The following is a 15,037-nucleotide window of genomic DNA, read 5'->3' as shown; positions in this document are numbered from 1 at the left end:
TATAGACACGTTTGAAAACATATGACACATGTTTTAGTGCTTTGGTATGCTACACTTTGAGTCTATATAGTTAGCACAATGTCAACCCTAAATTGCTGCATCATGCCTATTATCCAAAATTCTGGGGATGGGGTGATTTGTGCGCAAGGGCCTGGGTGAGTTATAAGTAAGTAAGTAAGTAAAATGTATTTATAAAAGCACATTTATGACAGTTTGCACTGTCCAAAGTGCAGTACATAGTGCATTCAGTAGGTAAACAATGAAGGTAAAATAACAATAACCAAAATAAAAGACGTAAAGCCCATACATCCACATAAACACAGATAGTAGTGCAGAGGTAAGTAAGTAGTGCAGAGGTTAATGGGGAGGAAACACCAGGGTGTACATATGGGTTTTGAGCCTTGATTTAAAGGCAGAAATGTAGGGGGAAATCACATTTGTCAGGTGGCAGTTGGTTCCACAAGCACGGAGCAACTAGTGCAAAGTACATTTCTGAGAGTTGTGCCAGTGGCATGGCTGTATACGCTGGTCACCAAAAGAAAGTGATTGTCTACAGTAGCTCAGAAGAGAGTGACATCTCAATTCCACTTAACGACACCACTGATGAGAGTTCAGATGGCCAGAAAGATGATGATGGTGACTTTGTCATTGTGACACAATGACGCACAAATCACCCCACTACGTGGGGTGATTTGTGCGACAAGACAACTTTTTTTCCGAAAGCTATATTTCTTAAACAGTTTATTCCAGATCCAAAGTTTTTATTGCCAGGGATGCACAACATCCTGAAATATATGTACATATTTGAGTTGGAGACATAACAGTCAAGGCCTCACTTTAAAATCACTTTGAGTAAAAAGTTGCACAAATCACCCCACCTTCCCCTACGTATAGCAAGCATGATATGTGGGATACAAATAACACATCTAATCATACACACTGTCAGAAGTCATTTCCATATACATAATTTTTCTTAAAAAAGACAGTGTAATGGTGATAATGTTTGCTGAAACAGTTATTTTAATATTTATGCAACTCAGGCAATTAGAATTTTAAAAAACACCAATTTCAATCTATCTCAAACTGTTTTCCTCTCAACAAATTATTTGCAACACAGTAGGTGATGCAAATATCTATCAGATGAAAAGCAAGAATGCAGCAAAGCAAATGAGCTGTTGTTGAGGACTACAATAAAAGGAAACATTCCCCTGGGACTCTAACAGATGGGCTTATATATAGTACATGTGTGCCCTATTTGATACTGTGTTATGACACATTGAAAGTGACAGCATTCTCAAGCTGATAACAAGCTGACAAGTACAGTTTAACACGATATTTATATACATACCAGTCTCTGGTGCTTTCACTGGCACAGCTTATGCAGGAAAACTGCAATATGTCAATTCAATTTAATAGCAAACGTAATTGCAGTCTGGCAGATGGTTTGTCAAGAGTCAAGACATCTTCCTCTGGATCCAAGTGTTGAAAAGAAGTGCAGACTGACTGACTGCCATATTTAATTAATTTGTCAAACTTTTAAATTAATAACAATTTGATGAACTGCACATTGCAGCATTACTGTTTAGAAAAAAATATAATATGTATCATCTTATTAAGTGTGTGACATCTGCGCACATGTTTGAACAATGCTAATGTAGCATGACACTTTCATATTTTGAAAGTGTCATGCTACATTAGCATTGTTCTAACATGAGCGCTTTGTATTGACAGAACGTATCAGCCTGGTTCTCTAACTGGCTGATCTGTTCTATCCACTTTAATGATTCTGCTGGAATGGCATATTCTGGAAGGGCCTATCCTGTCCTTGTTCTGTGTACTTATTTGCAAAAACAGATCAAAATAATTTTCAATTAAATTTGTCGAAAGACTCTTTTATTATTTAATTTCTGAAATAATGCCATAAACAGACACAGACAAAATGCATTGCATACAAAGCTTTCATAATGTCATTATGGCCTATAGTCATATTTGCTTTAAATTTATATAGGGTTCATTATTTCATCCCTTTTTTCATGGCAACCTTTTCAATGCTTCAACAAATGTTTTCATGTGAAATACAAATGGACTTATCAGACGCAATTCATTGTTGCCATGCATCGAACAAATTGCCATAGAATGCATGTTAATCCCTGTGGTCTCAATGACCCTTATGATAACCTGATGATACTTTTACCATAGCAAATGATTGATTAAGTGTCTTTCTCCACTTAATATTTAAAAGTTTGAAGGATAAAATGAGTTTTTCAAGCATGCAAATCACATTTTTAGAATGATTGACAGGCCCCTTTGTTGTAACACAAAAAGAAAATATAATAGTGAAAAATGACCACAATAGTGTATTTTTGTATTGGAGTGGAATACAAGGGGGAAAAAATTGTGTTTACTGTGATTGTGTGTGTCTCACCTTGATGGGTCTGTCAAGGTTCTTTTTGGCATGGTGTGTGTCTCAAGGTTTTGAAAACATTTTGTCTATATGAAGCTCTTGCAATTAAACCTGACATAATTACTTAGCAAAAACTACCTGTGCAAGAGAAACTCAGTAGACAAAGACAAAAACATGGCATGAGAAAGGACTCCAAGTATCTGAATGACAAAAACAGACGGAGCCACACAATATCAGTCTAGTGTAGATGGTATACAGACTCTTGAGGATTTTTTTTTCATAATTTTTGATAGTCAACAGGCAAGTCTTTATTGATCATTTCATCAGTGGTTCCATTGGAGACAACGGACAACAGCAAAGAAACAGCAGCATAGAAACACTAAATGTACCAAGAAAAAATCCGGAATCAATTAAATAAAATAGAAACAGCTCAAAAAGATTCTCAGTGAGGTTTTAAAGAAGCAGAGGTGGGAGCTGAAGCCCTTACAGCAGTACGTTGAGCATGTTAATACAACAAAGATCTACTTCTGGCATTAGTGATTGAAAGAAAACGATCACACACATCAAAAAGTCTATTATGTAGGTACAACAACCTAGACAATTTCATTTTGCGTGTCCATAGCTTTATTTGTATTTGTATCAACTCATCTAGTTGCTCATTATTGACATTATTGAGAGTATTGACACGTTTGCATATAGAATCTGAAGGTGGATAAGAATTTGCATTGCTTTCTTTGAAGTTCACAGTAATGTTAGAATGCATGAATGTATTTTGAAGCTAGTTACAGCCGGCTCTTTCCACAGTGAATGCCATTATGTGTTCAAAGCATACATTTAACTAGTATATAGGAATACATTTGTGCTATCAAAACCAAATGTGCCTTGAGTACAATTGTAACTGTTCTCCCCATTTGTAACAAGAAATCACAAGTATAGTGCAACATCTAAAGATGTGTCCATGCAATATGTATAGCTGATCCACGTGAGCTACACTGAAATAAATATTACCAAGATGTCGAACAAAAGATACGGAAGAATTCGGTTATTTCTTCAGTGGTCCACCAGATGTGTGGAAAGCAGCACCATATCTAAGCAGACCCACACAGCAAGACAGGGAAGGTAAGGGAGGAAAAGGGGGTGCATGCTCACACAAAGGAGATAACACTACTATGACATAACACTTTGGTCACATTTGAGTGCTTGGAGGGGGGTCCAACACTGGATCTGTGAGTGTGCTTGTGTGTGCATGACCATGCATCTGTCTGTGAGTTTTTCACATGTTCTAATGTCTTGATTGATTGCAAATCACACTATGTTTTTTGGAAGTATAAATATGTTTTCTTCTGTGACCACGGGCTCAAGGCAAAGGGATAAAAAAAATGATAATAATGGTCTTAAAAGAGCATGTTACCATTGTACCAAAAAATACAAAGGTATTCATTCATACCATCTCTTCGTACATATACACTCACATACAATCAAGAGGAGAAACCCCACAACTTTTTGTGTGCAGTCAGGTGTTCAACCGAGGTTGGAGATGTTGGAGCGGCCACCTGGGGGTGCTACAATACGGTGGCCAGACCGACGAGGGATGTTGTCATCAAACTGTGCCCCTGGGAAATGTATGTCGACAGTTAAGATTAAAATCTGTTTCATTCAGAACCTCATACCCTGCGTTCCAATACCCATACTTTCTGCTATTTAGTATGGTAGAAAAAAGGTGATGCTTAGTTTATGTTTATCAAGCATTTACTAAGCATGTATTAACAGTTAGGTAATGCTTAGTAAATGCTTGGTACGCCTTAACTAAGCAGTAACTAACAGTTAATTAATGTAACCTTATTGTGACCAATAGAAAAAAAGAGTATGTGATTTGGAACGCAGCCATAGTCATTTGGACATTTTTTTCTTCCATTTCACACATTAAAAAGCATCAAAGGAATGACTGGACTACCTGATAGGCTGAAGTTCGACTGGTGAAGATTGCGTATCGGTTGTGGCTGGTGAGAGGTGGGAGAAGTTTTGGCCGACGGAGAAGGAGTGATATATTTAGGGGTGGGAGGAACGTAATCATACACAGGGCCATCATACATCCCACGAGTGACGCCCTGCTTGCCGTTGTCCTGAATAGAAAACACACAGAAACACAAACACAGAGCCAAAGAAAATGAGTGATTCTTCAGAAACAAAATGGCCTGATCCACAAGTCCCTGCTGTGAATGGTATGCATGTTTGGATGTGTGCCACTGTCCGTTTAACTTTTTGTTTTTTTCTGTGACTGTTTGCAAGCAGACAGGGATTGAAAATGTTGTAAACTGCTGCCATATTAACTGTGCTGATAATGTGAGTTTGTTTACCGCTGTTTGTCTCATACTCGGTTCCGTGGGTGTGTGCTGTTTGTCCTTTTAACATTTAATTTTACCTTTTTTCCAGCCCCCTCCCCTCAAAAGGCTTTTTTTCTTTTGCCAGGCCATCTTTGTAAATAAGAATTTCTTTATCAATGACCTGCCTGGTTAAATAAAGGTAAAATAAAACAAAAAATAAATAAAGTGTCACCATAAAACATGACAAATTGGCAAATGTTAAGTTGCTATCAGTCATTGTAGAAGTGACGACAGAATGTAAATATACCAACAGCTGTGAAATATATTTTGTAGAATCAAAAGTATGGTCATTTTAGAACAGTAAACCAGTAAGTTTGTGTATACTGTTTAACTTTGGTGCATTGACCAAATGTGAAGCTACATTCTGCCTCCGTTTTCCAACCCAACAATACACAACACAAAGTATAGCATGGCAAGTGAAGGTTGTCAGTTTGCTTTTATGAATACATTTTAAATGTCACATTTTTAATACTGCTGTGGCAATGTTTTTTTTATAATGGGCTGTGTGCTTTACCTGGTTCCTGAACTTCACGCGCTGGTAAGCGTGGTCTGGGAAGTGCTTGCGGGGAATAAATCGTCCGGTTCCCTGCTGAACCTGCAGATTGCCTTCCTCATAAACAACCCGACCTTGACTCAACACCAGTGCTGGACCCCCACGGCACTCCAGACCCTCAAAGATGTTGTATTCAGAAGCCTGTGTGCAGAGGGATAAGACATGTCAGACAAAACATGCGGGAAATGGGATTTTAGCAGATGAACAAGGGGTATCGTTTTCATTTCCCCCCAGCATTTAGAACAGTGAAACCCTGCACTGTCTCTGCCCCGCTGTGCTATTTCAGCAAGCATTGTATCAGAAGGCTTAATAAATGCGGTAAAATGCAGCATTCGAGAAGATGGGGGATGAATAAGTGAGAGGCTTGGAGGCATATACTGTAGGAAGAGTGACGGCGTGGATACAGGGGGATGGGTGGAGACATGGCAGCAAAGTGATGGGTGAAGGGGGATTATAACCTTAAAACAGCACCAGTCTGGATTAGGGTATTTAAGAGTGGAAGAGCAGAATGAATATATTAACTACTGTCGGCTATCTCCATTGTATTGTTTCATATTGCTCAAATGCAAATGTAAACCTCCGAGGCCAAATGATGAGTTCAAATGCATGCATTTTCTATTGAAACCTAAAGGCTGGGTTCATCTAAATTGCAAAACGTTTTTAAAAAAAACTCTTGGGGCATCTGGTAATGGGGATAGCTTTGGTCTTATTTGTCTGGCTTTTGAAATATTCATCTCTGAGGTTTCTCAGTACAAAGGGCATAAATTGAAATTTTCTCTAGGGGATCAGAGGATTAAAACAACTGTGTCGCGTTTAAACCCCAGTCCTCACTGTGATAAGCTCCCACTGAAGCAACTTTTTATGAAGACATTTCAATGTCATTATAAATATATAAATTATAAACACTTTACAATAAGGGTACACTAATTAATTGTTACTTTATGTTTAGTTAATGCTTACTAGGCATTAACTAAGCATTAACGTACTGTTAATAAATGCTTTGTTAATGTTTAAAAAGCATTATCTAAGTATTAACCAAGCATTAATTAAGCATAACAAATAAGCATTAACAGTTTTTTAATGCCTAATAAGCATTAGCTATGCAATAAATAACCATTAATAGCATTAACTAATCATTTACTTACAGTGAATTAATGTAAACCTTATTGTAAAGTGTTAACCAAATGTGTTAATGCTGTGGGCAAATAAAAAAACATTTCGTTCACCTTTTTACATTTTTTAGGGCAGCGGAGTTGAGAAAAAAAAATCTGCATGGCTAGAATATACAGTGTGTAAGGGGAATAAGATGACCTGAAACGTTCACAATAAATCCCATGCTGGCTTGCCAGTTCACACATACATACAGTGTGACCTTAATAACCAGTTTGTATTGTTATTTTATGTTGTATAATTTATCAACTAGCACAACTATGCAATATGGCATCATACAGCCCATAATAATGACTGAATAGTATATTCAACTTAAAACTTAAATTTCCTTTTATTTTTATTTTTCCTTTTTCCCTCACTACCATATACCATGTGGAACCCTCTTTCTTGCAGCCTTTCTTTTGTTATTTGCCCTTTGTGTGCTTAGCATGTCAACATCAGTTTAGTTTACATACAGTCGGAACATGCACCTAATGAGCTGGTTTGTCCCTTTGTTCTTATTAAAGATCATTCCGTCCTCCATTTTCATTCTTTCCTTTCCATCTCCCCTACTTTTTCTTGTCTTTTCTTATTGTTTTTTTTTTGCTCACCGATTGCTGGAGTTTGGCAGTGATGGTTTTGGTGCTGTCAGGGTCCCAGATGACAATGTCAGCGTCAGAGCCCACCGCTATCCGGCCTTTGCGCGGGTACAAGTTGAAGATTTTAGCAGCGTTGGTGGAAGTGACAGCCACAAATTGGTTCTCATCCATCTTCCCCATGGCCTAAGAGACAGAGCAGGGAAAGTCAAGTGTGTCTGAAAACTCACACTAATATCTGCAACAAAAAACACACACACACACACACATGTCCTTGTTACTCACCACAGCCTTGTCCCAAACGAAACCCATCCTCTCCTCCACTCCATTGGTTCCCTCAGGGATCAGGGTGAAATCTTCTTTACCGATGGCTTTCTGGGAAGTGCTGTACGTGCAGTGAGCGCTTCCCACAACCTGTAGGTCCCCACTGTATCAAGAAAGTTATATGATATCATTTGGATACCATTAACCCTGCGGTTATTGACCAATCATATAGCATATTGTTCCCTGCAATTTAAAATATGGGCAGTTCAATCGACTAAACAAAATCTGGCTACAAATCCCAGTTTTAATACAATACTTACAGTGAAGCAATCATAGTAATCACAAAGAGAGACATTTCTACTATTAGCCACTAGGTGTCCCCATTGAGTTAGTGAGGTGAAGTACAAGTCATGAAGTGGCCTGGGGCAGAACAACTAAACAGCTGAACCAGTCAGAATGTTGCAACACAACTGCAATAGCAGACCCTACAACATTGACTAGATGGCATCAAAAAGATACACTCTGTATCAGAAGGTCATTAACATATATTTCTTATCCTCAAATATGTAAGAGGCAGAATTTGAGTGACAAAGAGCTATGACTATACTCTTAAAATAAAATAAAATAAAATAATTAGTTAATTATATTGATGACTTAAGGATACTGAAGCTGTGGGATCATTGTCCCAATGCAATAGGAGTGCTTATTATGGATATAAATGGTGGCACTAAACGTGATGAATAGTGTTGTTCTTTTGTTCTTGTCCCTGAAAATATAACCTAAACATACACCCTGTCGTTTCAGCCAAAGCCTAAATACAACAGCACTATCACAGCACTGCCACACCCTGAGAAGCTGGAGTTGCAGATGAAGGGTGGAGGCAGAGTGGGGAGGTGGAGGAAGAGGAGGAGTGGGAGGAAGGCAGTTTGTAGCCAAGGCAACCGATGATGAAGGATCATCCTTCCTGTGCTATTTATGGAATCGGGGACAGTGAAAAGTGTACAGCAGTATGTTCCGTGTGTGAGAAGTTTAAACTTAGAAGTGAGGTGTGTTTGATCTGAGGCACTTTTCCCCTCTCTATTATTCTCATGAATTATAACTTGTATTTGAACGTTATACATTAATAATAGTACACATATACTATTATACTTAGACTTTTAGACATTAGACTTTAGATGTAATTGTTCACAAGGGGACAATGAAAGATTGTCTATCTGTATACAGATGTACAATTAAAGTGGCTTGAAATTGACTATATACTCAAAATACCATCATGAAGTCTCTCTGGACTTTGTTCTGCCCATCTTTTCTTCACAAGTTCACCTTCTCTCTGTTATCTATTTCACTAAAGCTGGTCTGACATTGTGTGTTGCGCTATCAGTTTTTCTGTAGCATGAATACAAATGAACATGACTATCTAAGGGCAAACAGTGAGAGTTAGATCCTTGTGTCTCCTTTGATGTATTTTCATTTCACTTCCTGCAGAGGTTATTTCTTATTCAAACACTTTGTCTAACCTTCCTCTACATTCATTAGAAAAGTGTTTATATTTCCTAGTGTTCATGAAATATACTATAGAGAGCATTCTCAACACATCCTGTAAAACACCAGGGCCTTTCATTGAAAAGAGATGTTAGTGTGTTTACTTAGATACATCATGTGCTTCCATTGCTGAAAAGGTTTAACACTTACTTAGCCAGCAGTGTGTGCAGGTGGTCCGGGGTTGTGGGGTCAGGACTCAAAGGTGGGGAGGTCACGTAAGCAGCCGCTTTGGCCCAGTTCTTGCTCCAATAGTGAGAACCGTCAGTGGCCAGGCTGGCTGTAATTGGTTCCCCAAAAACTATAGAACCTAGAAGGGCAGATATTGGATATTGAAGGTCAGGATTTGAAAATAACCAATTCATAAACACCTTAAGATTCATGTAAAAAAAATTGAATCCAACACATAAACTGATGGAGAACCAGTAAGGGAAAAAGAAATGGAGAGGCTGACCTTTCCTACGGGCCTGGGTGATAGTATCAGCTGCACTCTTGCTCATCACCTTGGTGATGTAGACAGGGCAGTTCACACGGTTACCAAGAGTGATGGCACGGAACACCGCCTCAGCCTCAAGCTGTTATAAAAATATGTGAAGAAAACGTTTAAACCTATGGATGGATGGATGGATGGATGGATGGATGGATGGATGGATGGATGGATGGATGGATGGATGGATGGATGGATGGATGAACTACAGTATAAAAAAATATCACATCACCTCTTCAGGACGACTCAGAGGATGGCCTTCAGGTCCGGTGATTCCCATTCCGAGTATTTTTCTTTGTTCCTTAAACACAAATGAAAATATGTAACGTCATAGCCACAACAATAACTGTCAGCATTACATACAGCACATGTCGATCATGTTTACGCCACAAGACTAATTGTTGTGCCTTTTCTGGCATCTCACAGCTGTGAAATGGAAATTTCATGGTCTGTCATGCTTGAAAATAAAGTGTTCTTTGTAATCTCAGGATGCAAAAGCACCGTGGGAAGCTTTTGTCGGCAGCAGTTGCTGTGCTTCTGACAATGCCCAATGAGAACCACCTCCATCTCCCTTCTGTTTTAAGGTTTTATCTTTTGCACTCAGGGTGGTTGGCACTTGTCGAGGTATTTCACCACCCATTTCTCTATTGCCATTACAGTAAGGTTAACAAGTATTTCATTAAGCACTCCCATTATTATTCATAACTGTCATTTACCTTCACACACATCATGTTATTTGCCATAATTGTCCCCTTAATTAGGACCATTGCCTCCATGACTACGACTAACGCTTCTGATCATGTCTGTCAGCATTATCAGAACATTACATAACATCATTAGTGTAATAACTGCAAAGGTGGCCTATGATAAACCTGTCATAGCCAGCAGTAACTGCAGTATTAGTCCTCCCGCCTTCTCCCTCTCCCTCTCCCTCTCCCTCTCCCTCTCCCTCTCCCTCTCCCTCTCCCTCTCCCTCTCCCTCTCCCTCTCCCTCTTCCTCTCCCTCTCTCTCTCCCTCTCCCTCTCTCTTTCTAAGAGCTGGGGTTTTATATAACTAGACTATCAGTCAAATGCAGTGGCGTTTGCAGGGGGACTATAAAGGTAAAAGATTGGCCATGATTTATGTTCTGCCATGATACATTGTTCGTTATTTCACCACAGTAAACTGATCAGCTGAGTAAAGCTACTGACAGTATTTGATGGTTTTGCACGAGGTATGGGCAGCCAGTTGCCTGCAAATGAAACAAAATAAAGTATGTTATGTAACACATACCTGAGCAATCAGGTCTCCATTTTCAGCATGGACTAACACCACAGCTCCAAGCTGCTTCAGGAAGGAGAAAGCCTCATACAGCTGAGAGAGGGTTAAGTCCAAAAACAAATAAGGGATTAGTAGTGGAAGGGAAAAAGGCCAAAGCCACACATTTACATGGATGAAATTTGTGATTAGTGATTATAAAACATACTTCAGAGTCTGACATCTGGTACACATCCTTATAGGCCATGTACACTTGGAAGGAGTTGACACCTGGCAACATGACAAGAAGGTAATGAAGGGCAGCGGCAAGCATTACACAGACAAATTATGTCAGTGTAGCCTAAGTAACATATCAAATGGAAAAGTTGCAATAAATAAAGTCAAGATGAATGGCCAATTTAAAGTTGCAAAGTACAGAAATTTAACCATCCCTTGTCTGACTTAAAAAGTGTGCAGAGCTTGTTTATGTTTAGCATCTGAGCCAAGAATTACAACTCTCCACTTTATTCTTGAAATAAATTGGTCTCACAAGCCGCAGCTTTTGTCTCATTTACTGCATTATTTTGTAGCATCATCCCCAAAAGACTAGTGATTTTTTACTTAAGAAAGATTACAAGCAAACTTTATACTCTGCCACCATGACAGCACCGTAATGAGAATAATGGATTTCCACTGTGCCTTCACTGTAAGAGGATTCAACGCTGCCTGGGCCAAATTGTTTCTAAATCTGTCCTTGTTGTTCTTCTGAAATGAGTCCAATATGGGGGATGAAAATTGGAACCGAAACAAAGCATTACAGCAATGACCACAGCTTTCCCGGACAACCATATTTTGAAACTAGAAGTACCTTTGTCGTGCACCAGCAGTTCCAGCTCGTCTTTCACAGTCTCATTCCACTGGGGGATGTCCACGTGCAGGGAGTAATCGCAACACGCCTTCCTATCTGCAGCCTCCTGCCAGTGCTCAAACGCCTCCAGCAGACTGTCCCCGGGCTGGGGGGTCACATGGTCAACTAAAAGGTCATTAGGGGTTTAATGGTTAAGGTGGAAAGATGATCAACATTTTTCAACACACGAATGACATTGGTTAAAGTATGTTGTGTGTCTATGTATGTGCTGCTGCGTCTGGGCCTCCACACTCACTGATCATGGTGGTACCCCCGGCAAGTGCAGCCTTGGTGCCCAGCAGGAAATCATCTACGGGCTCTGTGCCCCAGTAAGATTTCATCAGACAGGTGTTTACATCTATCCCGCCTGGTATCACCATGAGGCCATTAGCCTCGATCACCTTGACGCCCCCAGGCACGAGCAGATCCTCCCCCACCTGCCTGTCCCAAGAACAGACACAGGTAGAGAGACAAAGGGGGTGGATGAAAGCAGGGAACAGAGGAGTGCATGAGACAACAGGAAAATATGAATACCCCAGGAAAATACATGGGTGTGTGGGTGAAAAGGGGATGTGAAGGGTGAAGAGATGGAAAGGGTCAAAGGGAATAAGGATGTGAAATCATTATCACAAAAACATTGACATTCTTTAAGTCTATACATTTCCATGATTCCACAAAACTGTGACATAATTAGCTCCTTATATACGCACTTGATGAGCCCATCCTCGATATAGACATCTGCATAAACAGACTGGTCATCGTTGACCACCCGCCCTCCTTTGATCAACAGCTTTTCACTCTGCAGGGGAGAAGTACAGAGAGAGAGAGAGAGAGAGAGAGAGAGAGAGAGAGAGAGAGAGAGAGAGAGAGAGAGAGAGAGAGAAAGGGAAGGAAAGATGGATGGGTTGAACTCAATCTTGACATTTTGATTTATTGCACATTATGCAATCTCTGGCATACCCGGAAAGTCTAGGCATGGGTGAGGCCTCTCATATTTGCAATAATTGATGTGGGATGAAATCACAAGTCCAATAAAAAAATTACTATTTACAGTAGAAGCACTGTGTAAAACACGTTTTTCTCAGATATTGGCCAAATCCTCTAATACTTTGTATGGCGCCTGGCAACAGCAATGGGAAGATGTTACAGTATGTCTCTATAGTAACCAGTTATCATTCGTTCAGATGACAGCTCTGGTCTGCTGAACAGCATCTTCGAATTATTTCCTGTCTCCACCATTACATGCAGCATAATGCCAAGTATTTTTAATTATTTGATGCCTTTGGATTTCCGATGAAAAATAATAGCCTATACCAACCACACCTTTGTGTTTTTTCACGAACGCAATTGTATTCTGAGCGACTCCTGATTTGACAGTCACGTCAACCGAAATAATCCCTTTGACAGGCAGCGAGATTACACAATTGTTTCCAATCCTGAGCAAGAATACGCGCTCGATTTGACACGCAGACATTGAGAATCGGTACTTCTCTGTCTTGGGTTTTCTGTTTCGCATAGGAGAAACATTAGAGGGGCCTTCTGCTCTTTGCCGCCTCGCTAAGAATTTAATCCCCACTTTGCCGGCATTGGCAGTAGGGATTTGCATTCCAATCGCTGTGCTTCTCCGGCCAACGCTGCTTGCCAGGCCGGGTCCCTTACCGTCAGATGGGGGAAGCCGTTCTTCCCCTGGAAACTGGTCCCAGACATGCTTTCTCCTTCACTCTGCCCCCGGGCAGTCAACTCAGAAGCGGGTTGGCGCCCTGCGCTCTGCGCCCCTTTGTTTACCCCGAAGTGAGTTTGTTATTGTTTCCGTGTGTGAAAGAGAGAGCGATGAATCCGCCGCCGTACGGCTGCGTCAGGATGCGTGGAGTGCGCATCGTGAGAGACAGGTGACGATCCCGTAAGTGTGTGCGTGCGTGCGTGCGGAAAGCGAGCTTCTGAAAGGTGGCATTCACTGCAGGCACCGAGTGAGACGGTGTTCATCACACCGTTTACACGCGCACACACATCAACAGCTCTCGTGAGAGCACAACAACAATACAGCGAGGGATTCGCTGTCCAATTCAGCACCACAGATTACCGAGTCGCTATATCGTCGTGCTTGTGCATCTTTTTGGAGAATGTGTTCAGAGCTGCGTAGATGTAAACCAAAATGGCCAAACTGCATTGCAGCACACAAGTTCATCATTTATGCAGACTGAGGAATTTGTCTCAGAATTAGGCTACAACTCCTAGGGGGGATGAAATGAATAAGGCGACAGTTCTACCAAAACGAGGGATTCAAACTACGGTATTTATGATTGCAGACGTTCGAAGGAGTCATTGTTATTTCTCTAAATAGGCCAGCAGTTCACTAGTGTGTTTTTCTTATCACATTCAATGACACTGGAAACCAGTTCATAGGCCTACATGACAGCCATCAGAATGTCAACCATAAATCCAGACAGAGAAGAAATGCTCGTCGGATTTACCTTCCCATTTGGGCTTTCCTTCACCGATGGATGTCTGACCTCAACATTGGGGCGTCCGTCGTCTGTCTCCATGGGCGAGTTTGTCAGTGACCCCTGCCGGGCTTCGCTGCGGCTCTTGCCCATGGGCTCACCGGTGTCCAAGATCCTCTCCCGGCTCCCGCTTCTCGGGGTGCGGCTGCCTTTCCTCCCCACGGCGTAGTTATCAAAGTCTATGGTCTTGCTATCAAACGCCCCCTCCACGGAGCTGAACATCCCGTAGCTTTTCCTCTGGTTGGGGCCGGTGGGGATCGGTCCCGCCAGGTAAACTGGTAGCTCATCTTCCCGGTTCCACTGTCTTCTGCAGTCAGACATTGTGGCTTCCACTATCACTCGGAGATGTCCCCCTAATCTGAAACGATGGAGACAGGAGCCTCTCTTGTTTTACGTCTAACCGGGTCACAGACTGCCCCGCCTCTCTGGCGCGCACTGATGCTGTGAACTGTGAAAAGCAGCTTTCTCCGGGTTACCTAAAAATGTTGCCGCTACACACACGTAAATTAACAAGTGGAATGATGCATTGCTCCAGTTTTTATAGGAAAGCCTAGTTAACACGCATTTAAACATATGCACAAATAAAAATGGCTACAAGTCACTCTCGTTCCTTTTCATTTGTGGGATTGCGTGAGGAGGTTAGATAATCCGCGGATTAAACCAGTGTGTCATGGTTTAACCCACATCTGGAGGGAGGGATACATATTGTTTCATGGTCAGTGCACCACTGTGCCGTTGCAAGCCAGTTGCCTTGAATAAGTCTAGTCGGCATGCATGTTTCCAGACTGCAGCAGGTGCTTTATCTCCACTGCGCCATGCACTGACCTGTGTGCCCATGAGCCGACATGACAGTGAACGTTGAAATCTTAAGGCAACACAGACATTGTGTCATTCTTATGCCCGTGGGGATACTGAAAGGGGGACAGAGAGAGAGAGAGAGAGAGAGAGAGAGAGAGAGAGAGAGAGAGAGAGAGAGAGAGAGAGAGAGAGAGAGAGAGAGAGAGAGAAAGAGAGAG

The 15,037-nt window shown here is 41.2% G+C and overlaps 1 protein-coding gene across 2 annotated transcripts; it reads right to left on the bottom strand.

Annotated features, from left to right (window-relative positions):
- Positions 1 to 3,925: 3,925 nt before the first annotated feature.
- On the bottom strand, positions 3,926 to 14,342 carry crmp1 (collapsin response mediator protein 1; the record flags this gene model as incomplete). 2 transcript variants are annotated; one of them, XM_080030214.1, is made up of 14 exons in its annotated part: positions 3,926 to 4,017; positions 4,359 to 4,527; positions 5,303 to 5,482; positions 7,102 to 7,272; positions 7,372 to 7,513; positions 9,043 to 9,199; positions 9,344 to 9,464; positions 9,609 to 9,677; positions 10,650 to 10,730; positions 10,843 to 10,904; positions 11,482 to 11,646; positions 11,777 to 11,961; positions 12,231 to 12,319; positions 13,992 to 14,342. In XM_080030214.1, the coding sequence occupies 14 exons, from the start codon at positions 14,340 to 14,342 to the stop codon at positions 3,926 to 3,928; spliced, it is 2,034 nt and encodes a 677-aa protein (XP_079886340.1). The 2 variants fall into 2 exon arrangements, with proteins under 2 accessions (XP_079886340.1, XP_079886341.1); XM_080030215.1 differs by lacking the exon at positions 13,992 to 14,342 and adding an exon at positions 13,180 to 13,227.
- Positions 14,343 to 15,037: the final 695 nt, after the last annotated feature.

The sequence above is a fragment of the Ammodytes marinus genome, assembly GCF_949987685.1.
Source record: "Ammodytes marinus genome assembly, chromosome: 6".
Classification (NCBI taxonomy): Eukaryota; Metazoa; Chordata; class Actinopteri; order Uranoscopiformes; family Ammodytidae; genus Ammodytes; species Ammodytes marinus.
This window is presented reverse-complemented; position numbering and strand designations above follow the sequence as displayed.